General features: G+C 41.3%; 2 protein-coding genes across 6 annotated transcripts in view; one reads left to right on the top strand and one right to left on the bottom strand.

The window, feature by feature from the left end:
- The window catches only part of Atxn7 (ataxin 7), a 166,757-nt gene extending 156,304 nt beyond the window's left edge, over positions 1–10,453 (bottom strand). Inside the window, exon 1 of one of the 2 annotated variants that reach the window (XM_060390980.1) lies at positions 10,332–10,453. The gene's annotated coding sequence lies outside the window, so the exon portion shown is untranslated. The remainder of the gene's footprint in view (positions 1–10,331) is intronic. The other variant, XM_060390979.1, reaches the window with a different exon arrangement.
- Thoc7 (THO complex subunit 7) lies at positions 10,382–27,072 on the top strand. 4 transcript variants are annotated; one of them, XM_021652239.2, is made up of 8 exons: positions 10,382–10,677; positions 19,998–20,115; positions 20,786–20,913; positions 21,191–21,277; positions 23,726–23,783; positions 25,708–25,774; positions 25,858–25,927; positions 26,757–27,072. In XM_021652239.2, the coding sequence occupies exons 1-8, from the start codon at positions 10,659–10,661 to the stop codon at positions 26,822–26,824; spliced, it is 615 nt and encodes a 204-aa protein (XP_021507914.1). In that variant the 5' UTR covers positions 10,382–10,658; the 3' UTR covers positions 26,825–27,072. The 4 variants fall into 4 exon arrangements, with proteins under 4 accessions (XP_021507914.1, XP_021507915.2, XP_060246965.1 ...); XM_021652240.2 differs by lacking the exon at positions 10,382–10,677 and adding an exon at positions 10,704–11,000; XM_060390982.1 differs by lacking the exon at positions 10,382–10,677 and adding an exon at positions 11,304–11,346.
- The last annotated feature ends 698 nt before the right edge of the window (positions 27,073–27,770 follow it).

The raw sequence follows: 27,770 nt of genomic DNA, 5'->3' as shown, positions 1-27,770 counted from the left end.
CAACACATTTTTTGAAATACCAATTCCATACTAGTGAATTGTAAGCCTTATTTTATTTTTGCATAGTGTACACAATGAGAGTGAAATTAGACACATGTCTCGGTCTAATATCTGATCTGGTTAATATGATGAATATGGCCAAAAAGTTTCTGCCCAAAAGCAAGTATATGCAAGAGGAGAGACACTTGCAGCTAGCTCCAGCATTGCTAACCAACACTGCTACTGCGAATTTTTTTCTCCACCTTGGTCCTCCTGTGACTTCTTCCTGCTCACTATGAGGCACTCTGCTAAGCCTCAGTCTCCTACTTACACCTCAACAACTGAAACGCTATTGCCTTGTTCTGTAGGTGAGGAAAGTTGGCCTCATCTACAAAACAAGGCAATAAGCAAAGTGGGAGAGCTTGCGCTTTCCACTACTCCCTCATGCTACTTCTAACGAAAAATTGTTTGAGACTGCACTGACATCAAGGGCTAAAATAAGGCACAGCATATTCTCCTTATAAATGGAGAAATCTGTGCATGTTTTCAGTGAGTTACTTCTAGTCCTGTGTGTGTTCTTTTTTCCAATTCAAAGAGTGCAAAATAAGAGTAATAGAGAAAACCCTTTTAAAGCGACATGAAGAAGTATATTTAATTTGTTCATTACAACACGGACCATCAATAGAATTGGTTATCACAGGGAATGAGCTCACTTAGCAACAAATAGGAAATGCTTTCAATTATTGTGCCTATTCTTCAATAGCTTTATCATTTTCCCCATGACTGTAAAGGAATTGTATGACAGCTTGGAAAAAAAGAAAGAAAAGAAAACCATGAAAAGGGTTATCCAAAACCTCATTACCTCAAGTTAACAAGTTGCTATTGGTGTAGATTTCCACGTGTCTACAGATTACTATGTGTTTACAGCACTTTGTCCACCTCTGAAAACTCCACTACACACACTCTCACTCAATGCTATTTTCATCTAAATACCATTCCATCCCACTAAACGTTGACTACATCATCTTTTCTTAAAGACTACACAGTAGGTCACTCTAGGAACGGATCTAACTCAGAGTTAACCCGTTACAGAGATATATTTAGAATACATTTCTATGTCCTGGTGTTTAAAATATATAGAAAGGGGTAGTCTTGGTCATATGTCTGTGCATAATCAAGCAACTGTATTTCTTTAATATCTTAGATATGTACTGAATAGTTTCTTAAGGCTTGGTATTTGCATTTTCCAAACTGCCAGTCAAATATGCACCAAGCTTAGCTTTTGCTTTTTCTTTTCTTTATTTTTTTTCTGGGTTGCATTATGTATTTCTGGAACTTTATGTAAACCAGGCCATCCTCGAACTCACAGAGATCTGCCTACCTCCACCTTTGCCTCCTCAGTGCTGAGACTAAACAGCCACTATGCTGGGCTTCAAATTTAATTGTAAAAACAGAGAAGCTGCTAAATGCTAAAAGTAAGATATTTTTCATTAAGATACTATATTATTTTATCTAGATAAAATCTAGATAAAAAGCAAACAAAAGTTTAGATTGCATTCTATCACTAAATTTGTAAAATAACAACTCACCTCTCTGACACTATATGCAGTTAGGCTTGGCAGGAGGAAATTGTAATATTCCTGATACTGTCAAAGGATTTAGTATCCTGTAACATTAAAAAGCCAAGCTCTAAAACATACTTGCTCCAAAACAAGGAAATCAGTAATGTTGAAAGAGAGAAAAAGCAAAAAACCCGCAACAACTAGAGCAGTTTACCATTTCACCAAATCTGCTTTCTGCAAAAGGGCCAAGAGAGAACAGTCAGAGGGAATAAAAAGGAGAAATTAAAAGAAGCTGTTCTCATGTCCAATGAGATGGCTTAGCAGACTTGCCACCAAGTCTGATGGCCCCAGTTCAATTCCCAGCACCCATATGATGGAAGGAGAAACTGACTCCCACAATTTCTACTCTCACCTGCACACATATACATTAAATAAACAAACTAATGAATAAATTGTAGTTAAAAATCAGCTTTCCTCAGAGCATCGTGTACTGTCAGATAAAGTATACAGACATATGTATCTGCATGTTCTGTGTATGCCAATCTGGAGCTAATCTCCAGGGAGTAGACAAGAAGAGTGTTTATATGCTGCATTTACCCATGTATACCATGCAGAAAAAAGATGGTGGGGATCGAGAATTCAGGTTTTCTTAATGTGAGGCAGGGACTAGTTTGCAGGCTGCAGGACCAGGTTGACTACTTTCTCCTCAGAGCAAAGGAGGGCGACAGGAACACTGTGACAGCACCATAGGCAGAGATTCTCTCCAAGGCCATCACACATGACAGGTTTCAATCATCAATCTTTGAAGAAAATTGGCAAGGTGAAGACATCGTTAGCAATAAATGAAATTAACTAGTAACATATTACAGGAAGGTGGAAAGATAGGAGTGCCACAAAGGATTAGTAACAACTTACCCTGCTGGAAATTCACATTAGACCAAGCTGCCACGCCAAAAGAACAAAGTTCCTGGGGTAGCAAACAGCAGTGTGAGTGCATGTATGAGGCAGAATGGAGCTTGGTGCTGTCACTAGTCTACAATATTCTTTTCTTTACTAGGGGAAAGGGACTGAGATGGGATCTCATGTGGCTCAGGCTAGCTTTCAGCTTACCATGTAGTTGAAGACAGCCTTGGTCCTCCTGCCTCCATCTCCCAAGCGTAAGGAGTACAGGCATGTACCACTACCTGAGTAAATCTAGGAATGTGCAAGTGATGGTCCATGGCAACTCCAGTGACTGTCCACACAAAGCACGAACTATGAATGGCTTTTGTATTTTAAGTGCTTGAAAATCACTACCTTGTGGTATATAAAGACTTCATGAAACTCAGATGTTAGTATCCATAAATGAAGTCTTACTGTAACAAAGCCACAGCCATTCATTTCTCACTACAATGGTGGGGCTGAGTAGGAGAAAAAAAAATGAGACATATGTCAAAGTTCAAAATATTCACCCTCTGATCCTTCACAGATGCTGTTCTTGGCCATAAAACCAAGTAACTTGTAAACAAATTACAACTTCAAATTTGTGAGGTTTTCTTGGTTTGGCCAATAACATAGCCAGAATTTTGACATAGCCTCCCAGTCGCATAGACAGTAACTCCATGCCACAAACAATGAGCACTTGCTGAACTGAAAGTGAGATGATGGGGATGGCAAGGTGTGGGCAACAGGCGCTTCCCGTCAGCCTGACCTCCCGAGTTTGAGCCCCAGGAGAAGCAACTCCTGCCAGTCGTGCTCTGATTGCCACACCATGGCATGCTCACATCTACGAACTCGCTTGCACACACGGTGATTTTTTAAATTATAATAAAAAATTCTTTAAAAGAAAAGAGGATAGTTCAAAATGCCAGTGAGAGAATGCAGATGATCAAAAATGTTCTTTGAAATAGAGTCTGATACGTTTTCTAAAGATTAATGGTTCATCTCTCAAAACGTCTACCACCTACAGGACAGGACACTTAGGGCCCTAGGAAAGGAGGGGCACGGTGGAGATGAGGGAGGGAGGGAGGGACTGGGAGGGAATGAGGGATCGGGACACGGCTGGGATACAGTTAATAAAATGTAACTGATAAAAAAAATAAAAAAATAAAAAAAAAAAAAGAGCCAAGTCTTTTAGATCTGTTAGCCTATTTAATAACTATCTTCTCCATTTAAGAATTCTGGTCCACACTGGCCCAAGGTAAACACACCAGAGATTTTAGGAAATGAGAGTTAAACCCAATTTCAGTTTAAAGCCAACATTGATAATTATTACCCAATCCAAAGGCGGCAGACACAAACGTTCTCCATGAATGAGAAGAACAGCCAAAGGAGGCACAAACAGTAGAAGTGAATTTATTTCTTCTGTTTGTTTTGTTTTGAAACAGGGTCTCTCTCTATAGCCCTGGCTGTCCTAGAACTACGCAGACCAAGCTGGCCTGGAACTCACAGAAATTCACATGCCTCTGCCTCTACAGCTAGGTTTAAAGGTGTGCACCACCAAGCCAGGCCCAAGGTCTTTTAAATATGTCATCCATTCATCTCAAATTCTTTTGATTCAGAATGCCCCTGCTTCCTTCAACATTTAGAGGAAACTATAACCCAGATCTGTCACACTCATCTTCCCTAAAAAGAAAAATGAACACAGATACTCAAGCCAGGGTCTTTTAATGACCATAGGTGCAACCCAGTGGCAGAGTGTTTACCATGAATGAGCTCCTTAATTTGATTCATCCCACAGTAGGGCAGAGAGGGGCACACTGGACAACAGAAGTTATGGGTGTGCCTTCTAACCATGAAATCCCTGGGGAACTTGTGAGGATTCCAAAAAGGAGGCAATAATGACACACTTTTTAGGGATGATGAACTAGAGGTACATCTTTAGTTTTTAATTTAGATCTTTTTAATTTAAACTACTAATAAAAAACAAATGCTGAAAAAGTACCTCCCTCAAAGAAAAAGTGGCTCCCCGTTCTCTCCTATAGCAGCACATCTTCTGTGTTGTCAAACAGCGGCACTCAAAACTCCCCATATGCCACAATAAGAGGATCCCTCACTCCTTTCCCATTTTTGAAAAGTTGATTTTCTTTTCCCAAGACAGGGTTTCTCTGTTTAGCCTTGGCTGTCCTGGACCTGCTTTGTAGTCTAGGTTGGTCTTGAACTCACAACAATCCACCTGCTCTGCCTCCCCAAGTGCTGGGATCACAGGCCTGGGCCACCATGCCCATCTTGAAAACTTGATTTTTAAAAAGCATTTTAAATGATAATAACTTGGCTGTATGGAAATTATGTATATCCTTAGCATATCCCACCATTGTAGGTATCTACTCAGAAATATTTTTAATGGTTTTGTAAATTCATCTTGTGAGCTAATCAATGGGCTCAGAACTTCATGCAGAGACCTTCTAGCCCTTGGAATGCCTCTATTAGGTAGGCAGCATTCAGATGGAAAAACTAGAAAGCCAGTGAGTAAGGAGACATAGAGAGAAGAAGAAACCAAGTTTGAACTTCATTCTGCTTTAACTCAGAAATTGTGTTTTCTTCTACCAGCTTCTGCTGCGGGACAAAGGCACAAATACATTTCCTCAGTGTCATTATTTCCCAGGAAAATAGTAAAATTGCTACAGAAGAATAACAGAGAAGAGTTAAATGAAGCATTTATTTTAGAGGCTAGTGTCAAGCTCAACTCTGCTTATTTGATTGCAGTTTACCTAGTGCAAATCTTTAGATACAATAAAGACTGTCACAGTGAAGCCAGAACTAGCATGTCAGGCTGGTTTGCCTTATGTGTGTGCACAGCTTACCAATTAACTGCCAAAGCTTTGCCATGGAACAAAATCAAAGTGCCTTTGCACCTTGAATACCACACAATGAAAATGGAGACAAGTTTTAAAAGTATGCAGAAGAAGGATAGAGTTTGCTGGGGTTTGGACGTAGAAATAATCATTTTCTATATATGTTGGAAAAGGTTAAGACTCACTGCTGGTCAGAGTGCAAACTAGTGTATCCAATATGAAATCAGCGTGGTGGCTCAAAAAGCCAGAATCAGATTTACCACATAATCCAGCTATAGCATATTCCTAAGGTCTTCATATCCTACTATAAAGAACTCAATACTGCTGTACACACTTTAGCAAAAAAAGTAAAAACAGTGTTCATCAATGCATAAACAGACAATGAAAATGTAGTATATTTACACAATGGAATTCCATTCAGCTATAAAGATGATTGAATTTTTGAAATTTGCAGCCAAATGAATGAAACTAGAAATAATTATTCTGAGGTAACCCAAACTGAGAAAGACAAATACCACACATTTGTTCTCTCTCAGATGAGGATGCTAGCTTTGAATCTTTAGATATGTGTATTTAAACTGGACTACCCATAATCTTTAGATATGTGTATTTAAACTGGACTACCCAGGAAATGCTAAGAAAACGTGGAAGGGACAGGGTTTCAAGAAACGGGAGGGAGAAAGGGGAATAATGGAACAGGGGTGAGGATGGGAAGTCAGGGTAGAAGAGGGAAGGATAACACTAAAGACCTTAATAGAAGCATCCTAAAACACATATATATCTGTAAAGAGAGGTTAAAGGCAGTCACCTAGTAACAGGCAAGGGAAGGGACAACAATCTATTCCCCAGATATCTCAGCTATGAAATAAATCCCAAAGCCAGGAATGGGTAACTTTTTTCTGAGATGTTGGTCTGTGAGTTCCCATTGATTACCAACCCCCTAAATTATAGGCTATCACCACTTGGTTATTCCTCAGAAGTTGATGCTAAGACCCTATTGCTGAAGACACAGAGACCATAGAGAAATCAAGCTGGCATCCCTACTGGCTAGTTTTCATTGAATTATAGGTTTTATGTCTGTTAGAAGGGGAGAAAAATCATCAACAGTCTTACCTAGCTATAAGAGCTATAATAATGACTGGCCTGATAAAATATGTCTACTAGTACAGTAGTGGCATGAACATTATGGGAGTAGCCAACCATCTGCTGGATTTAAACCCTGCTCCACAATAATGGACCCTATAACTGTTACTGATAACTAGGAGAAAATATGTGGCTTCTGGGTGAAAAGCTCTAGGAGAGAACCTAATACTATATTCTGCTATATGGACTTGTGCATCTCTCAACTCTTGTCAGAGAAGCTTCTTTTTGCAGTAGATGGTGATTAGTACAGATCTAAAACCAGTTGATGTACACATAAGAGACTGTGGAATGCTCAAATGTCTAAATGGCATCTTTATCACTATCCACAAGTCTCAAGGAACAACTAGGAAAGGTATTTGTGAAAAGATTTTAAGAGCCTCGGGAAGTAGATGTGGAAGAGCAAGGTCATCCCGAGAAGAATGGGGGAGAGGCCTATGAAGTACCACCTCTAGGTGAGGAGCTACTGGCAATTGATGGCTGCTGGGAGAGAGGGTCCTTTTTCTTCAAAGATGAAAATTCTGAGAGGCTACCCATGCTCAGTAGATGGTCCCACACCCATTCACATACAGGAAGAACTAAATGAACTGCCTTATTTTAAAAGTGGCGGCTGGAGGGCTGGGAGGGTGACTTGGTAGATAAGGGCACTTGGCTCTTCTTCCAAGGGGCCCACATTTGATTCATGGCACTCCATAAACACCTGAAACTCCAGTCCCAGGGATTCTGATACCCTCTTCTGGCCTCTGTGGGTATCAGGCATGGACACCACCACCACCACGCACAGACATACATGGTGACAAAACATCCATATACATGCAATCAAAATAATATTAAGAGAGCATGAAGTTGGAGAAAAATGTGGGGGGTGTGGGGATGGAACTGGGCAGAAGGGAAGGAGAATGGAGCTGATCAAAACGAAATATGTTCACATATGAATATTAAATCAAATACTTGAATGACTATTGTTCCCTGTTATTTAGTAAAAAGGTGAATCTTTTTTTTTTTAAATCCTGGATCTGTGTTATAACTTTATATTTGCATAAAAATACACATAAAACAAAAAGTATGAGTCACAACTACAGGGGGTTGGGAAGATTGCTCAGCAGTTAAGAGTACTTGTTGCTCTTGCAAAAGACCTGATTCAATTTCCAGTATCTACATGGTGAGTCACGACCATCTGTAACTCTAGTTCCAGGGCCTCCCCTGGCCTCTTCTCGACAGGCATCAAGCAGTACACACATGGTAGTAGTGCACACACATACATGTAGGCAAAACACACAGAAAATGAACAAATCTAAAAAAAATAAAGAATTGGATGATACCTACAGTCTCCTAAAGGTTTACAGAACAGAATAACTTTCTCTGAAAGTAAACTTGAGAAATGTCTACTTCTTCTTCTTTTTTTTTTTTTTCACAAAGCAAATATGAAAGCTGATTTGTTTTTATTGACTTGGTACAAACCCTGACATACTTGGGAAGAAAGAACCTGACTGAGAAAATGTCTACTGACTGAGACTTGCCTGTAGACAAGCCTATGGTACAATTTCCTTCTGGTGATTGCTGTGGGAGGGTCCGTCTCACTTCGGGTGGTGCCACTCGGGACAGGTGGTCCTGAGGTGCTTATCACAGCACTAGAAACCCTAGCTTAAACACCGAGGAGACACACCAAACTGTTAGTTCTCCATCAGCCTTCACATTTTCAAAGGCAAAAGTTAAATAATATACTAACTTCCTTAACTAATATCTCATCTTCTCAAAAAAGAAGGAACTAATGACTAGAGTAAACTACTAGAACTAAGGTCTACAAGTTCAAGTCAGCTTTTTGATAGCTTAAAACATATTACTTCCCAATTCTGTGTTTCTGCCTGTCAAGATCCATACTACTCCCTCAGGCCCCCCAAAAAAGAAAGAAAAAAACATGAGTAAGGGAGGGTTAGAGCTCACCCTACTTTACCATCAGACACAGCTTAGCAAATGAAAAGATCACTTCTAAAATCCACCGTAAGACGTTTTCTCGATGTACATCATATAACAGGCAGAAGCGGGGAGAGGAGATGAGGGTGGGACTGGGGGAGAAGAGGGAGGGGACTATGACTGAGATGTGAGTTGAATTTATAAAAAAATTAAAACAAAAAAGAATCTACAGATGTTCAATTCAGATTCTAGTCAACACAATAATAAATTAAATTATATGATTTGAAGAAAACTCTGGAAACTTTAAACAGCGAAAATGTTTCCTACCACTTGATCTCCCATGACCTGAGCCATGAGCTGAGCAAAGAATGTTCAGAAATGTTTAATTTCAAGTACACTTTTCAATTAATTATAGTCTTATTACTTTAATTTTTTTCTAGTCCTATGTAAGAAAATGGCGAGCTATCAAATAAGCTTATGAAAGGTGTCTGTCTGGCCAGGGCTCATCTGTGAAAACCTGACAGCAAGGCTCATGGAAGCTTAAGTCATAGAGGGCAGTGCTATTTTCCTATGAAAACATTACCAATTAGTTGACGTCACTAGATACAGTTTCAAAGTCAGCAAGATGCTGATAAGATGGGCCAATGTTATTTAAAAGTATCCTTTCACTACTTGACAGTTTCCTTATAAACAAGAAATCTCCCAAGCAAAGTATAACTGGGAACAGAGAAATAATTAGGTGATATCCACTTACAATGTTTGATGGTACTTAGGATTTGCTTTTTGTTGGGTTTAGGATTTTGTTGTTATGTGTGGGATGGGGACACCTATGTAGTCCTGGATGTCCAAAAACTCCGTATTTAGACCAAGATTGACCTCAACGCACAGACCTGTCAGGCCAGATGGGAGTAAAGGCGTGGCTAGCACCACCGTACTGAATTTAACATTAATATTATCCTCCCTCCTACATCAAGGAAATGAGCAGGGTCCAAAGTCCAGGTAAAGAACCCCCTTTAGGCCAACGCTCTTTCAAAAGACCAGGGAACGGGGCAGTCTCAGCATTTAGAAGAGGTCAGTTATGCCTCAAAATCTCCAGTTAAGGTAATTTCTGCCTTTGTGACAAAAGCCAATACTGTATTTGACATACACATAGCTCTGCCTAGAGGTTAAAAGCCACCTCACTATCATACACTGAATGCTCCCAAGTTTTTTTGCTGAAGAACTGAGGGAACACAGGCCAGATGCACAGATCCCACCTAAGAAAGAAAAATCTTAACAGCCAAATCGCCCCCACACAATTGTTTCATGTAGGATCAGAAGACGCAACGGTCTTAAGATCACGAAAACTGGAAAGCAATGAAAACCTGGGTTCCAAAGTCAAACTCTGTCCTGCTGTAAGTCAGATCAACTGTGCCAGGGTCTGCCTCTCATCACGTAAGGTTCCACTTGGGAGATTCTCTTCCAAGTTGCATCAAAGTGATTTTTCAGAAGAGACAGCAATGTAACCCGCAGTGTGTTCAGGAGATCTGCACCCCACACCCCCGAGCAACGATTTTCAATCCGCAGCCACCTCCTCCTGGGACACCACCTACTTGCAACTTCCCTTCAAGAAGCATTTTTTGAAAAGCGAAAATAATATGAAAATGAAGGCACCCCATCTGGATTCCAGCCCCGTGGGAGAACTGGGTGAGGGGTGAGGACCGCAGGTCCTGAGCACAGACGTCCGGAAGGCGGCCAAGTTTCTTTGCCCCCTCTCCCAGCACCCTCCAGAGCTGGGGAAGCGAAGACGGCTAGCCGCGCCCGCCTGAGGGGCCCGGGTTCGAGACCGACCGCGGCGCGCTCGGGCGCCTACTCGGCAGCCGTCGCCGCGGCCCCACCCCACCGGAGCGAGCCGGCCGAGGGGGCAGCGGTCGCCTACGGCGGCAGGAGCGGAGACCCCGAGCGCGCGCGGCCCCGAGCTCACCTGGCGGCTGGCCGCGGCCTCCAGGGCGGCCTGCGGGCGCGGGGCCGGGTGCGACGGCGGGGTCCGCGGGCAGAGCCGCCGCCGGCCGGCCGCCTCGCCCTTCAGCCGCCGGCCGCTCCGCGCCCCGGGAGAGCGGCGAGCGCGGGCAGCGCGGGTCCCGCGGCGGCGGCGGCGGCGCGGCGCGACTCAGGAGCCGGAGAGGGCGGCCGCGGGCGCCGCCGCCTCCTCCTCCATGACTGTTTACCCGGCTGCATTGTGGGAGTTTGACCTCCGCCGCCAACCGCCGCCTCAGCTCGCGCCGCCGCCGCCGCCGCCGCCGCGCACGCCATGGGAGCCGTGACTGACGGTGAGGCCGCCGCGGGGTGCGGGGACGCGGGGCAGCGCCCGCCGGGATCCGGGCCGCGTGGGGCGGGGGCTCCCGGGGCGGCGCGTGGCGGGCAGCGGCCGGGCCCGCTCGCCGCGCCCGGGGAGCGATGCAGTGCGCGGACGGGGCCGCCTGCGGGGCTCCCCCGGCCAGGCTGGGGCGGGCCCAGCGTCGGGGCGCCGGGCCCCGGGCAGCCCCAGAGCTCGGCGCGCGCTGGGGTGCGGGCGCGGAGCCGGGGGTGGCCTCCAACAGGCAGAGGGGCGACTGGAGGGCCGGTCGGGAAGTGTATCTGGGCGACTTACAAGGTAGGGCGCCCGCGTGGGCTGAAGCCGGCGGCTTACACCGGGGCCACGAAGGGGGCCATGTCGGGGGGGGGGTGCGGGCCCGAATGAATTGGGAGTGAGCGGTCGTGCACAATTGTCTGTGGACTGAGAGCAGAAATCGGGACATCTGGGGGAAGAACGGACAGACGGGGGGGCCGCTGGAGCAGCAACTTAGACGCCCTCTGGGAGAAAGGTTCCGGGGACCTGGGGCTGTTTGACGGGGTGACCAGTAGCTGTGGATGCCAATGGAGAAACTGAGGATCGACATCCAGAAAATGGGAAGAACATCGATGGGCCCAAATGAGAGGACTGAAGAGGAAATTCCTAAGTAGGGGTTAAGGGCCCCCGGAACTTGGTGGGGGGATTTTAACCTTGTTTTATTTCAGTTTCGTTTATCCAGTAGGTATTGATCATGCTTCCAGACAATGCTTTACTTAGAGTTTGCAACTCAGAGCCAACAGGCAAAGGCGTTTCCTCTTAAACGTGTGCAGCCTGGGGATGGCTGTAAGCATTAAATAATTGAGAAAGGAGGGTTATTTTGTGAGTGCACCTCTGAGCTGTCCGCGCCTCTGTCTCTCTCCCTCACCGGTTCCCCAATCAGGCCACCGTGCAAGTGTTGCAGCTTGCTAAGGATACTCATTTCCTTCTACTATGTGAGTCCTGGGAATTGAACTGAGATGGTTATAGCGCTTCTACAAGTTTCTAGAAAACTTGAAAAAACTCGCTTTCCCCATTTCTTTAAAGGATAAATGGGTGTTTTAGGACTGGAATTACAAGTCACCAACCATTTGTACAAGTCCCAAAACGATGAAGGAAATTAAAAATGGCAGGTACTAATTATAGAACTTAGAAAAAAATTGCACATGAATTTTAAAAGCCATTGAACAGTTTGTTTTGTTGTTGCTTTGGTTTGGTCTGGTTGTTTTGGGGTTTGGATTCTTTTAAACAAGGTGAGTAGTGTGTCCTATAATTCACTATGTAGATCAGCCTGGCCTGGAGCTCACAGACAGTTCCGTGCTTCTGCCTCCCGAGTGCTGGCACTAAAGGGCAGGTCACCACATCAGGCCACTGAAAGTTATAAACATTAGTGGGATCAGATTTGCTGTGATTTAATTAATTGATTGATGTATTTATTTGCAATACTGAGGGCAGAACCCATGGTCCTGTTCATTCTCATCCTGATCTACATCCTTGGCCCCAGAATTGCATTTAAAACTTACAAACCCAGTCTACTCTGTGGAGAACATTGAGGAAATGGAAGGAGGCTGCTGAAATCACTCTCCTCTTCGCTAACCTTTATATAGTACTTGCTGTATATGGTGCACAATGTTCTAGGTACCCCATTTTATAGATGAAACTGGTACCCCAAGAAATTAAGTAACTTGTCCAGAGTTGCAGTGATAATGAGTGCCAGAGGCTGAGCTTAAACACCTAGCTTAAAAACTCAAGTTGGCTCTAGAGTCTTAACTTTTTCATTCGAGTGTGGGTGTGTGTGTGTGTGTGTATGTGTGTATGTATGTTTTACCTGCATGTATGCTGTGTACCATGAGTATGTGGTGCCTGTAGAATCCAGAAGAGTGTCCAGTCCCATAGGACTGAAGGTACAGACAGTTGTGAACTAGTAGTAGGTACTGGAATTGAGCCCAGTACCTTTGGAAGAACAACTTAACTGCTGAGGCCTCCTTCTGCCCAGCTAGTATGGTCTGATCTCAGCTCCCTCTCCCCCCACAGCAGTGGTGCTAGTGAAAGGTAATGGGACCATTGATTAGTAAGACAACACTTCAACTAAGGGGATTCAGTAAGTGGACAGAGCTCATGTAGAATGGGATGGGTCAGGTGTGAGATGTCAGGGATGATCTTTGCAGGGTTGCATGTGTTGCTCCAAAGGAGTGATGGGTTTTGTCAGATGAGAGAAGGGAAAGAAGGATGAGTTATGTAAGCTTACCACATTCAGCCCCCTAATTCTTGAAGGCCACAGGAATTCACACTTTAAAACTACAAGCTTCTGGCCTTGTGGAGGTTAACTTGCTTCTCTGAAACTCAATTTTGTTCTCTGTAAATGAAGATGATAATAAAATCTACCTCAGAGTGGTGCTTTGGAAATGGGATGCAGTAAAAGTTAAAGGACTTTGTACTGAATCAAAGACATAGCATTGTTCAGTAAATACTTCTAAATACTGAAGTTGTTCTGCTAAGCTCCGCTTCCCCATGGAGAACTGTATCTGTTCTGATTGCCCTTTCCTATCTTACTTTCCGATAAGAAAACTGAACTGAAGTAAGTAGTTAGTAAGCAGTTGGCAAATATGAGATGATCAGTACAGAAGGAGATTTAGAGGGGAGAGATGCTGGAAGGTGGGTATCAGCAAAATAATCTGAGAGAGAGAGAGAGAAGGAGAGAGAAGAGAGTTACTAGGGATTGTAACTACAGGCCCTTTGCATGCTGAGCAGGCACTCTACCACTGAGCTAAGCTGCGTCCCCAGTACAGTCATTTATAGAGGAGAAAATGGGCAGTTAAAGACTTAGTCTGCCAGGTCATTTCGGGCAAAGCCACTCCAGGGTTCTGGCCAACTGAACACCAGTTAAGATATGCCACTGCTAATTTAAACTGTTCTCACAGTATATATGTTGTAGGCGAAAACTTAAAGGGTGTTAAAACTGTTAGAACCCTTTTGTAGTAGAAAACAGTAGATATATTGATATCTAGAGCAACAGGTGGGAAGTGAGAAAATGGGTAAGATGTGGCTCTACATTCTGTTTAATAGAGCTGTTTAGCTATGACAGCTTTCATAGACATACTTATTAAGATTTAAAATGATTTCTTTAATGTACTCACAAACAATATGACAGAATAATGGAACTATATAATAATGTAATTGTGTATATTTTCAGATGAGGGCAAGGATAACACCAGTCATCTGTAAATGGAATAGAATAGCAAAGACTTCTCAGGGTACAATGTGATAATTCATGTAAAGTACTTTGAAATTGGAAAACTGTATAATTCAGTAGCTAAGGCAGGACACTTCTCCATGCGAGGAAACAAATAGGAATAAACACTGCAGAAGTGTTTGCTGCTGCATTCAATTCAAGTGACTCAGTGTCAAGCACTTTTGTTTAGCAGGGCCACTACATTCATCCAGTTTGCTCCATTGGCTGTGGACTAATTCAACCATTAAATACTTTTTCTATAGCTAAGATAGTTTTTCAAAACAAAGTTTTATCCTTAAATTATACAGTTGCCTAATTCTTCTGCTTTAGCTTTCTAAATACTGGGTTTGTAGGCATGTCTGCTTAAATTTTTTTTAACTTGATTTTGGTTTTACCATCCAGCTTGCTTAAACTGGACATAAGGCCAGCATTTACAGGGCAGACTCATACTATCTTGTTTATTTATCTGTCTACCTTTTATGTATAATCTTAAGACTGTTGACTTTAAAAATCATCCTAATGATTTTAAACTTCATAAAGGGTGGGGACAGGAGTTCTGGCATGAGGAATGCAACAAATAGACCATATGTAATTCATCTTAATAACTTATGAGTGATGGTAATGTAATGAAAAATCTAATCGGAATTTATGTAAACATTATCTTTACATTATCATAGTTTTTCCTCAAGCTATTATCAATAAAATAGTTTCTAAGCTTCCTTTGGTTGGTTGTTTTTATAGAATAGCCTCATGAGATTAGTACAAGCAGTCAGATTACTTACAGAATCGTGCTTCAATCATGGAAACTAATAAATTCAAAAGTGTTTTAGGTATGTTCAGTATAGACCAAAATTATGAGGCGTTGCTAAAAACATTAAAAATTCTTATACCATTTGTGTTAGGAACTCTAAAAAGAATAGGAGCCATTCTCAAACTGGAAATGTACCTTCCTATTTTTTGTTAGAGTATACTCTAAAAGGCATATGTTTTATGGTAGTAATTCTTGTCTAGTTTTCTAGGCAGTAACTGTCCATACAACATTTAAGAAAGAATGCTGTGACTTTGCTGTAAGTTTGAGAAAAACAGTCACAACTGGGTAGAGTTTTGAATACATAATATGTATCTGCATAGATACATAACTATATATAGGTAAGTATCTTAATTTACTCATAACATTCTTAGAATGTTGCAAGTTGTGGGTTAAAATTTATCATAAAGAAAAGGTTATGTTTAGGGGGTTTCCTGTGGTCAGGCATTGTGTCCTTTCACTTTTATTTTCAAGATGCTTCGCAACAGTCCTAAAAGCCAGATAGTTTTATTTTTACTTTAGAATGAAGTTCCCTGTTGATCTCATATGCTCACACAACCAAAATCATTATCCGGCCCAGAGCTGTGAAGAAATGTGCTTAAAGAGGGATAGGGCTGACGTGTGAGGAGGGTCTGAGTCTGCCTAGATAGGAAGCTTCTCCAGTGCCAGACTAGTTTAACCACTTCCCACTCATGCCCGCCTGCTTGGTAGGTCCTCAAGTGTGTCCAGTCCTAACCTGCCTTCCAGCACCTGGGATTCTCCTCTTCTGTTAATGTTAACTATGTAGTTACTAACCACATGTGGCTTGGCAGCCTCCTGTCTAGCCACCTTACTTATGGGCTTTTCCCAGTTGCAGTCGATTTAGTATATTGTCTTCAGTTTGCTCCTACTAGAACGCTCTGCCTGCGTGACTTTAACAGCTCAATTGCCTACCAACATATACCATCCTCCTGAAATATGCTTGTGAATTAGCATTTGTGTTATTGGAGTGAATTGTCCTCCCTCATCCTGTATGCTTGTTCCTCCAACTCAGCTAGAGCTTACAGCTTTACTGTCTGCTGGTGTGGCATGAAATGGGAGGACTTCAGCATTCTTTCCTTATTAGTCAGAATAGCTAGCAGATTTTGAATACTGCTCTGGAGCTCAAACCAAACTATACTTTCCTCCATCTTCTGCTCTGTCTTCCACATACTGTTTTTCATTGGCCCCTCTCTTGATAACCCCTTTTCTTCGTTCTTTTATATAATTACAGGTTATCTATGCAAATATATTAATCCCGTTTTTTTATTTGGATGACAGCATACTATACATTTCTGTTTTGTATTTTAATTTGTCTCTATTAAAAAGGATTTCCTCATTCTTTGTTTCCAGCATAATATCATGTTCTTATACCAAAATTTATTTAACTTGTACACCTACTTATAGACATCTGGGTTGCTTTTTATTTATTATTACAATGATAAGGTGTATAAATGATGTCATATTGCTTAATCCAACTTAGAACTGATACTCCTGAGTGAAACCTATGTTAGAAATTTTGAGACATATTGATAAAGAGCCACTGAGATCCCACCTCCTCTGATTGTCTCCGACAGCATGTGCTGTTTTAACCACCACAGCCACCTCTGTGTGTTGATTCGGTGCTGTTGCTACATCAAGAGAGAAAAAAAGGCTTAGCTTCAGAATTTACTCTTATGCCTTGTGCACAAATTGCTCATACCTTTTGTACAAGTAATTGTTGCTATGATAGTGAAAATAAGTGTTAGTCTTTGTTAGTGTTTAATTGAGACGATGCTCTTTAGAAAGCCTCTGTTGGCATTAAGAACCCAAATTTAAAATATTGAAGTCAGGCTGGGTGTGGTGCTTCACGCCTTTAATCAGCATTCCAGAGGCAAAGGCTGAAGGATCTGAGTTCAAGGCTAGAATGGTCTACATCCTGAGTTTCTGGGCAGGCAAGACTACATAGAGAGACCCTACCTCAATGAGGCGGGGGGGGGGGGGGGGGGAGATCATGTTGCCTCGCACCTGTAACAGCAGTTAGGAGGCTGAGTCAGAGAGATGCTGTGAATTCCAAGCTAGTCTGAGCTTCCAAAAGAGATCAGGTTGGTTGAGGTTGTTGATTTTGTTTACTTGGCTTGCAAACATTTTCCAAAATCTTCACAAATAGGAGTACTACATTCATATGCACAGCTGGCATGACCACAACGCTTAGTTTAAATATTTTCAAGTCCCAGACTTCAGATATTGAGTATAGGGCTAGTTAGTTCCTCTCTCTGTTTCCTACTGCATTTATGACACCTGAGTACTCTAAGGTAGAAATCCCAGCATCCAGGAAGAAGGTAGGGCTTGGGAAGAATCAAGAGAGGAGCAAAATGTCTGAAGTATTGGTACTTCGAGATCATTGAACAAAACGGATGTCCCTTTTATCTTATTTATTTAAAAGGTCAGTGTCGGTATGCATAATACACACACCTTCAGACCCATCTTTTTACTTCTTCATGTGTATGCGTGTGCATGAGCTCATGCATGCAGGAGTGCACGTGCTGGAAGAGAACAGAAGTGATAGAGTCCTGGAGGTGGTGTGACAGGTAGCAGTGAATTGTCACACTTTGGTGCTGAGAACTGAACTCGGGTCCTCCGGAAGGGCAGTATGCATTCTTAACCACTGAGCTGTCTCCAGCTCCAAGCCATGCTTTTCCTCCCAGCACTAGACAGACTGAAGCAGACTGCTGTCTCTCAAGTACTGGGAATATGAAGCCAGCATGGTCCACATAGAGAGTTTCAGGACAGACAGGGCTACACAGTGAAACCTTGTCTCAGAATGTGTGTGTGTGTGTCAGAGAGAGAGAGTGCTTGTGGTCAGAAATTCTGCATTTTATTCTCTTTAGGGAGGACTCTTCAAATTGTTTGGTCATTAAAGCTTGAAAGCATTAGTATTTTTTAACAAAGTTAATGATGGATCAGATGAATCTGTAGCTAGCTTGAACAGGCTTTCAGAGAAACCTATTTTAAATGGCTTTTAAGGATGCCCTATACTGGGCCCTTCTCGCCTGCACCTGTGCTTAAACGTTGTGCCTACACACAGGCGCTGTTGTCAGGGACTTTGCTGTTGACTCATGCAGGCTGTCCAGGAGTTACTCATCCTTTACATTTGCATTCAAAACATAATGCACTTCATTAAAAAGAAAAGTCCAGAAAACAAACAAAATTATAAAATGGTATCTTTTAATTTTTATTTTTTTCTTATCAGTTACATTTTATTAACTCTGTATCCCAGCTGTATCCCGCTCCCTCATTCCCTCCCACTCCCATCCTCCCTCCCTCCTCTCCACCCTGCCCCTTTCCAAATCCACTGATAGGGGGTGACCTCCTCCCCATTCATCTGATCCTGTTTTATCAGGTATCTTCAAGACTGGCTGCAAAATCCTCCTCTGTGGCCTAACAGGACGATAAAATCATATCTATCTATAGGCTGCTTATCAGAAACAATCATTAATATTGTCTATTACCTGTGAATCGCTCCAGAGATATTTTCTGCATGTATGTACTTTTTTAAACATACTTTTACACATTGGACAGCACACTGTGCTTCGCTGACGTTACTGTAATTATCTAAAGATATTGTTTTGGCTTTAACATGTGAGGGCATCATAATTTAACAAGCCTCTGTTTAGGTTTACAGTCTTTGTACCGCAAACAACACTGTTAAAAACATCTCTTTACATCTGCTGTGCTTGGTGGTGCACACCTGTAATTCCAGCCTCTTCTACAGAGTTTCAGAATAAGCTACTTCACTGTAACTACACTGTCTCAAAACTCAAAGGGGAAAAAAATTCTAGGCTCAGCATGGGGGGGGGGTGTCCATTTCAAGCATTGTTAATTCTATCCCAGACCCTACATGTGTAACTGTGTATAAGTAGTTTCTGAACATCTTATCAACAGTTTTATTACTGAGTTATGATCTGGTAGGTGGAGATGATTTTTTTTTCCTATTTCCATTTGCCTTTCTGATTATGGCCCAGCATTATTTAGTCCCAGTAAGAACACTAGCTCAGGACTGCCAAACAGGCTGGTTTGGACCGCATTTGTAACACTCATCATTCTGCACTGCTTTTGTGTTCTATTTTCTCTTTGCATTGGGGCAAAAATGAGGCAGCAGAGTCATGTCTAGTGGCTCACACCTGTCATCCTGTCATGTGGAAGGCAGAGGTGCATAGTGAATTCCAGGCCAGTGTGTACTGTCTCAAATAAGAAAAGGAGACAATGTGGCTTTAGAGCATCTAACAACTAAATTATAGTACTTCCTGAATGTGCTCCTTTTCTTTTATGACTTGTCATTCTTTTCATAACTTGATATTGCATGCTGGGAAACTCTCTGGTTTTTTGTCATTGCCTTTCACTTAGAGATCTGTACTATTCTAGCTTCCTTTGGTTTGGACAAGTTTTGTTGTTGTTCTTGTTTTTTGTTGTTGTTTTTGTTGTTTCACAATTTGTTCATTATATATCCTGATTGTAGCCCCCTCCCTCATCCCTCATTTTCTCCAGGTCCCCTCCTCTCTTCCCCTGCCATCTGACCCTAGCTTATCCAGACTCATCAGGGTGCCTGGATCCTTTTTCTCTGTTGCCTGGCAAGGCTGTACTTCCAGGGGGAAGTGATTAAAGAGCAGACAACCGAGTTCATGACAGAGGCGGCCCCTGTCCCCCTTTACCCCTTAGTTAGGGACCCACATGGAGACTGAGCTGCCTATTGGCTCCATCTAGGCAGGGGTCTAGATCTTCTCCATGCACAGGCCTGCATCAGTCTCTGCAGGCCTCACTGGGTTTAGATTTTTTAGCTTTGTTGGTCTCCTTGTGAAGCTCCTAGACAGGTTGTTGTTGTTTTTTAAAAGTGGTTCTCTTAACAGTTATTGACTTAGTTTTTCTGATAGACCTGAAAATTTCTGTTAGCCCATAGAATGCCAACTCTGAGGGAAGTTTCACCTAGGACCTCAACCCCTAGGCTGAGGGGTTACACATAGCACAGACAATCACTTTCCTTTGAAAAGAAAAAAACACAAGAAGACAGATTATTAATTGTGGCAAGATGCACATAATTTTTACCTTCTTTTAGGTGGTACCTCAACTGGTTGCATTAAGTGTACTTCTATTTTAGTAATTGTCCTTTGAATGAGCAAAAAGTAGTAATCCTGGCTGTCTTGAGAGTTGCCCAGACCAAATGTTTGTTTCACCCTTTTCCCTCCAGACGAAGTTATCCGGAAGCGTCTTCTAATCGATGGAGATGGTGCTGGGGATGACCGGAGGATTAACCTCCTAGTGAAGAGCTTCATTAAGTGGTGCAACTCTGGATCCCAAGAGGAGGGGTACTTCACTCCACTTTCGTTTTTGTACCAGCATCCTGGTCGAATTTTATTAAGACCATGTTAAATAGTTCTACTCACCTTATCTGTCCAGTGTAGCCACTTCTTGGTTGATCAAAAGTGGTAATTTTTTTCCTGTCATTGTCTTTATAGGCCTCCTTTATGTTTGTATAGTATGCAGAAAGCACAGTAGTAAAAGAAGAAATAAAGATTAACTCTGGCTTAATAATTTGATTACGTTAAGCAAATTAGTATTTGCTAAGTATCTCTAAATGAAGGTTTCTCTTTTGTTAATATATAAGTTGCTGCAAAACAGTTATGCACTAATTTTATGACATTTGTTCTGGACTTATTTTCTCCTTTAAGTGATTGTATAGAGTAGGAACGTTGTAAGAACAGAATTCTGAAGAAAACCCTTAATCAAAATATTATTAAGGGTGATTTAAATAAATCAGACAAATCGTTTGGACTGAGCCTACATTGTTGAGACCAGTCATCTCTTCTTGCCTTTGTAACCAGGGCACCTTATAAATTCACGTACACTGAGTCTAGCAAAGAAAATAGTAAGATGGATGATGTTGTAAGCTATTTTAAATAAAACAAACAATTCTGTCAGAACTTAGTTTCATTTAGTTTACCATTTTTTTTTAATTTTCTTTCTATTTTCAATTAGATATAGCCAGTATCAACGTATGCTGAGCACTCTATCTCAGTGTGAATTTTCAATGGGCAAAACGTTGCTGGTATATGATATGAATCTCAGAGAAATGGAAAATTATGAAAAAATATACAAAGAAATAGGTAAACATAATTTTTCTTTCTGGAATTGTATTTTTGTGGTTTAAAGGAAAAGTAATTTGGTAGTATTTGCATTATAGTAAAACAGTATCAGTAATTAGAGTAGTATAACGGATCTGTCACTGTCAGCAGCCACAGTGTTGTGTAACAAGAAATAGCACTTTGTGCTGTAGATACTTTTTAGAATGCCGTTGTCTCTTGGGCCATCAGTGGGACTTCTGTTGAGAAGCACAGATTATACATGCCGTCCTAACCCTTCTTAAAACTACCTTTTGTCTAGAATGTAGTATTGCAGGGGCACACGAAAAGATTGCTGAGTGTAAAAAGCAAATTCTCCAAGCAAAACGAATACGAAAAAATCGACAAGGTAAGATTTGAAGGACTCGGTATATAGATAGTTTATTCCTGACCAAAATTCCCAAGAAGGTTTTAATATTGAAAGGTATAATCTGCAACATAAATCAGTTTGTAAAAAATAATTAGCAATTATATTTATTCTTAAAGCTGTTACTTATTAAAATAGAGAAGGCAAGGTGTAGTGAAAAGATTTTATTTTGCTGAATTTTTTTGGTTATGCAAGTATTTCTCAGTGTTTTTTACTATTTTCAGATTCTATTCCCTAAGCAATGTTACAGTTAATCTGTAAAGATGAACTACATGATAGACTGGGGTATTTGCTCGTTTAATGAATCTATTTTCAAAAAAAAAATGGAAAGGAATTTTAACCTTTTGTTATTTACAAAGCAAGGAAACATTACTCACAAAATACCTAATAGAAAAGTTAAAGTTTAGGGGACAGCACATTGGTCCAGCAAGCACTTGACACTAAGCGCCAAGCATGGCTACAGAGCTTGAGCCCCGAGACCTGCATGGTAGGAGAGAACTGAGTTCCTCGGTGTGCTATACTACTCCCATACACATAAATACACAAAAATAAATAAATGTAAACATTTTTAAAAACAGATTAAGGAGCTGGGCACAGTGAATCACGCCTGTGATCCCAGCACTCAGGGAGGCAGAATATGAGGCAGGCAGATCTCTGAGTTCAAGACCGCCTGGTCTACAAAGCAAGTCTAGGATAGTCAAGGGTACACAGAGAAACCCTGTTTCAAAAAACAACCCCCCCCAAAAAAAAGACTAAATTTTAATTCTAATCTCTTAAGTTTTGATCTCCTTTGTCTAGTTCATAAAATATTTGAAAATATTTTAATTTTGTACATGTGTCTGTGCAGGAACATGGATGCCTGAAGTGGCCATCTTACCCCAGAGTTGAGGCAGTTGTGAGCTGCACATGAATACTGGGAACTGAATTTTTAGGTTCTATAAAAGAGCAATGTTTAAACTGTGAGTGGTGGTATATACTTGAACTCCCATCCGTTGGCTAAAACTCGAGGCTTACAAATTCTAGGTCAGCCTAGGCATAATGAAAATTTAACCTTTAGATAGATAAGTGGATAGGTAGATAGGTTGCTAGGTAGGTAGATAGAGAGATAGACAGACAGATCTGAGCCATTACTAGGTCTAGTAGAAATACAGACAGATAGAGAAATAAAAGCCATAACTATGACAGTACTGTGATAAACTAAATAGGAATAGAAAATGTTGGGTTTTTTGGGTAATTGTGAGGTTTTATGACTTAGATTCATAGAATCCAAGATTCATGAAACTGGTCTGGAAGGATGTGTTTTACTCAGTGTTCTTTGTTAGTTTATTTTGGTGAAGGTGGTTAAAAACATTTAATAAGATCTTTTTCTAAAATCAGTTATCAGATGGCGATACTATGTTCATTTATGTTGCTGCCAACCTCTTGTACTCTGTCCAGTGAATAGAACACCAGAAGTGAAAGCTAGAATCCCTGTTTGGAACATTGTTGAAGTCACATATGCTTTTGTTCATGTTTAAGTTAATGGAATTGGCGATACCCTCCATCATAATCATTGTCTCTTTTGGTTTGGTTTGGTTTGGTTTGGTTTGGTTTGGTTTGGTTTGGTTTGGTTTGGTTTGAGACATGGTTTCTCTGTGTAACAGCCCTGGCTGCCCTGAAACTTGTAGACCATGCTACCATGCTAGCCTGGTAATAACAGAGATCCACTGACTCTGCCTCTGCCTCCCTAATGCTGGGGGGGAAAAGTGTGCACCACCACGTTTGTTTTTTTTTTAATTAAAATTTTATTTTTTTAATGTTAGTTACAGTTATTATTAACTTTGTATCCCAGCTGTAGCCCGCTCCCTCACTCCTTCCCAATCCCACCCTCCCTCCCTCCTCTCCTTCCTAGCCCTTTCCAAGTCCACTGTTAGGGGAGGTCCTCCTCCCCTTCATCTGACCCTAGCTTATCAGGTATCTTCAGGACTAGCTGCAATGTTCTCCACTGTGGCCCAGCAAGGATGCTCCTCCCTCAGGGTTGGGGGAGCTCAGTGAGCCAGCCATTGAGTTCATGTCAGAAACAATTCCTGTCCCCCTTACTAGGGAACCCACTTGGGTACTGAGCTACCATGAGCTACATCCGAGCAGGGGTGCACACCACTTTTAGGAAAGTGAATAAGAGTTAATTTTTAGGGACTGGAGAGATGACTCAGTGGTTAAGAGCACTGTCTGTTCTTCCAGAGGTCCTGAGTTCAATTCCCAGGAACCATATGATGGCTCACAATCATGTACACTGGAAGCTGATGCCCTCTTCTGGCGTGCAGGTGTACATGCAGATAGAGCACTCATAAAATAAATAAATATTTTTAAATGTGATTTTTTATTTACGCATTTTGTTTTGATAATCCAGATTTTAAATAGCACCGTAATTTGTCAATTTTTTTTTTCCAGAATATGATGCTTTGGCAAAAGTGATCCAGCATCATCCAGACAGGCATGAGACATTGAAGTAAGTACAGTTTTACAGGAACTGCTTTTATACATAACTGTTGGAAAACTACTCCACACATTTCTTTCTTAGATAAACACAGCATATATCAAAAGAAAGGGTTATATTTTCAGTATTAAATAATATTTCATATCATGCACTGCTTGATTAGAGCCTTTTCTTTCTCCAGTGTTACTACTTATATGTCCAGAATAAATGTGTGAAATATGCCTCAAATGGAAGTAAATATGTGTACTATGTTAAAGTTATTTTTATTCATCTGATGTAATTGTCATCTCGGAGGCTTATAACCTCCATCTACTAACCTAGGCCTAGTCCTGGAAGCTTCTAGCCTCCACACAATCTAGTCTAGACCTAAAATGTTTTCGGATTCTGAGACTTACTGCTGAATAAGCTCACACTTTCTAGTTCTTTCTGAACTCATGCTGCTGATTCAGCTCAGTTGTCCTGGCTCAAACTCCTCTCCAAACTGAGAGATTCAAACTGGCTTCTCTCAGCTTCTGACTGAATTGCTCTGTTTGGCCTCAAACTAACCCTAGCAATCTGTTCTAATCACATTCTCTGGTTCCTTCTGTCTTCATCCATTTCTAACTTGTTCTGTCTTCAACCCGTCTCTGTAAAACTCTCTTGGAATTCCATGAACCAAGAACTGCCATGAACTCAAAACCACTGTACTACCTCTCAACTCACTGACTCAACCAAATTAACTGAGTAGGAGATCCACATGCTTCTGTCTCCTGAGTGCTGGGATTAAAGGCTCAAACTACCATGCCTGAACCTAAGCTTTTGTTTACCTGAAACTTGCTCTATATCAGGCTGGCTTAGAACTCAGAGATCTCCTTCCTTCTGTCTCCTGGGATTAAAGTCTTGTCTGCATTCCAGCCAGATCACAGAGACCGAGAAGGGTTTTGGATGTTATCTCTTGCCGGAGTACCCATCTTCTGAATTAAAATTCCTCTACATACTTTATTCTATTACCATAACAGAACACTAAATACCAATAACAAAGACTGCTAGATACACATTTTGGGGGAGGGGAACAAGGTTTCTCTGTGTAGCCTTGGCTCTCCTATTCTCACTTTGTAGACCAGGCTGCCTTAAACTCACAGAGATCCTCCTGCCTCTGCCACCCTGAGTGCTGGGATTAAAGGCACGCACTACATCACCCGACCAGATGCACATTTTTAAAACAGCTCAAAACATAAACAATAAAAAAAGATATTTAATGAAGTTTAAATTAATTATATATATGTATAATTTGTGAAAATTAGAAGCTCCTCAAATATTCTATACTAATACTGTATGTTATTCAGAGATGCAAACAGATGTATCTAAAGAAATCACAGTGATGCAGTAGTATCTTAGGTGGGAAGTAGATAAAAGTAAGTATGGATAGAAGACTGGGAGTCAGGCTCACAGATATTTGGAGGTAATTGGTGGAGTCTTTCTTTACTAAAAAAACTTGAGGTTGGTGTGAAAAAAATGTGTCTGTTCATGGGTTTATTCTATATAATTATATTTTCTTGTTATTTTAAAATTTGTATTTAAGAATGTAGTTGTAATAAATATAGTACAATTTAGGATATAGGAAGTCATTCTCAGTTTCAAAAGCTTACCAAATGAGTATTAGATTTCTTAGGTGTTATAGATGCTTTCTCAGCAGGCAGTCTGTGTACCATTTGCATGCTTGGTGCCCTGGCAGCCAGAAGAGGCATCAGGCCCCTGTGCGTAGAGTTAGACACAGTTGTGAGGCACCTTGCGGGCACTCATTTGAAAGAGGAGCAAGTGCTCTTAACTACTGACCCATCTCTCAAAACCCATTCATTTCCAGAATATTATTTGGTGTCCAAAATATTATATTTATAAATTTTATTCCCTTAAGTAGCAAAATATAACATTGTTTTGTTTCCCCCCACCCCCACAGGGAGCTAGAGGCTCTGGGCAAAGAATTGGAGCATCTCTCACATATTAAAGAAAGTGTTGAAGATAAGGTATTTGAAGATTTATATTAGCTTCTATGTGTTTGTGTCTGTGTTTAAAGACAAACTTACGTAAGTTGTTTCCTTTCTAACAGCTGGAATTGAGACGGAAACAATTTCACGTGCTTCTTAGTACCATCCATGAACTTCAGCAGACATTGGAGAGTAAGTATAAGTCATTTCCAAATTATTGCTTATGAAGATTTTAAATGATTGGGGATATGCTGGTAAGAGAGTCTCCCTCCAGAATCCATTAGATGGCATTAGAAAACACTCATTTGTTCACATTTCTGTACACATGCAGAAGAGTGATAATTTTGTGGTAATCTGTGCTTTGCATACATGTCTAGTAGTAGGAAAACTTCAAGGATGATGAGTGTTTCCTTGCTAATGATTAGGGACACAGGCAAGATACTCTAAGTCAGTGGTGTGTTAGGCTGCTTGCATGTGTAGGAAAGGCAGTACTCTGAGAAATTGAAGACTTGATCTTTCTTCTGACAAGAATTTTCTTGTGACTAGAATTTTCTGTGTTTTCTGATGTCTCATTGTTTAAAAAAAAATCAGGCTAAGACCTAGATTTTTTTTAATGAAAGCTTTCATACAAATTATATATTCTTAGTAATATGTAAGAATAACCAAAGGTATCACATTTGTGTGTGTGTGTTGGTAGGGTGTTGCACACATAACCATGACATGCATGTGGCGGCCAGAGGACAGGTAGAAGTCAATTTTCTTCTTCCACCATCTGGGTATCAGGATGGAGCTTCAGTCCTTAGGCTCAACAAGACTTGCCTTTGGCTGTTCAGCCTCCTCGCTGGGTTTAAGTCGAGATTTTTAAAACCAAACAGTTATGTGGGCCATTTGCAGCCGTAACTTGTCATTTTGCTGTCTTGTTTTTAAATATATTTGCTAATACGGTATAAAACTTTTTATGCATGTGCTAGGCACAACATATAGGCAACATGGAATGAGGTTTGTGTCTTCTTAACTACAGATGATGATAAGCTGTCAGAGGTGGACGAAGCTCAAGAAAGCACCATGGAAGGAGACCCTAAGCCATAGACCCGCTGACCGTTGCTATTCGCAGGAATAGTGAATAGCTGTACAGGCTTCGGGGGCTCAGTGTGCTGGGCTTTTGGGATACTTCAACTTTGGTTGTGAAATAGTTTGCTTGAAATAGTTTGCTTTTAAATATTAACTCATGTCTCATTTTTATTTCTTTACACAAAGAAAATGTGTTCCATGTATGTGTGTTTTTTTAATGTAGAAATCAACATCTGAAAGTATTTAATAAAATGTCTCAGGCTGGATCTTTGTGCTCATTCAAAACTCCAGATAGCTGATAATAATTACTTTATCAAATCAGATGAGGATTCTAAAATGGCATTTGGGATACACATGAGAAAATGAGTAGATTTCTGGAAGGTATTAGCACTTCAGAAAATGGAGTCCATAAGTAAGTTTTAGAAGAATCATTTTTAAAATTTTATTTATTTTATTATGATTTATTCACTTTGTATCCCAGCTCTAGCCCCCCTCCCTCATCCCCTCCCAAGCCCACAGTCTCTCCCTCTTCTCCTCCCATGCCCCTCCCCCAGTCCACTGATAGGGGCTGTCCTCCTCCCCTTCCATCTGACCCTAGCATATCAGGTCTCATCAAGACTGGCAGCATTGTCTTCCTGTGTGGCCTGGTAAGGCTGCTCCCCCCTCGGGGAGGTGATCAAAGAGCCAGCCACTGAGTTCATGTCATAGACAGTCCCTGTTCCAATTACTAGGGTACTCACTTAGAGACTGAGCTGCCATGGGCTACATCTGTGCAAGGGTTTTGTACACCTAAAGAAGCTAAGCAAAAAGGAGGACCCTGAGTAAGATGCTCAATCCTCATTCAGAAATGCAAACAGGATGGGCATCGGAAAGGAGAGAAAACAAGGATCAAGATAGGAGCCTACCAGAGAGGGCCTCTTAAGACTATCCTGCAGGGTATCAAAGCAGATGCTGAGACTCATAG

Source organism: Meriones unguiculatus, chromosome 9 (genome assembly GCF_030254825.1).
Source record: "Meriones unguiculatus strain TT.TT164.6M chromosome 9, Bangor_MerUng_6.1, whole genome shotgun sequence".
Taxonomy (NCBI): Eukaryota; Metazoa; Chordata; class Mammalia; order Rodentia; family Muridae; genus Meriones; species Meriones unguiculatus.
The sequence above is the reverse complement of the archived record's forward strand: the minus strand, read 5'-3'. Positions and strand labels throughout refer to the sequence as shown.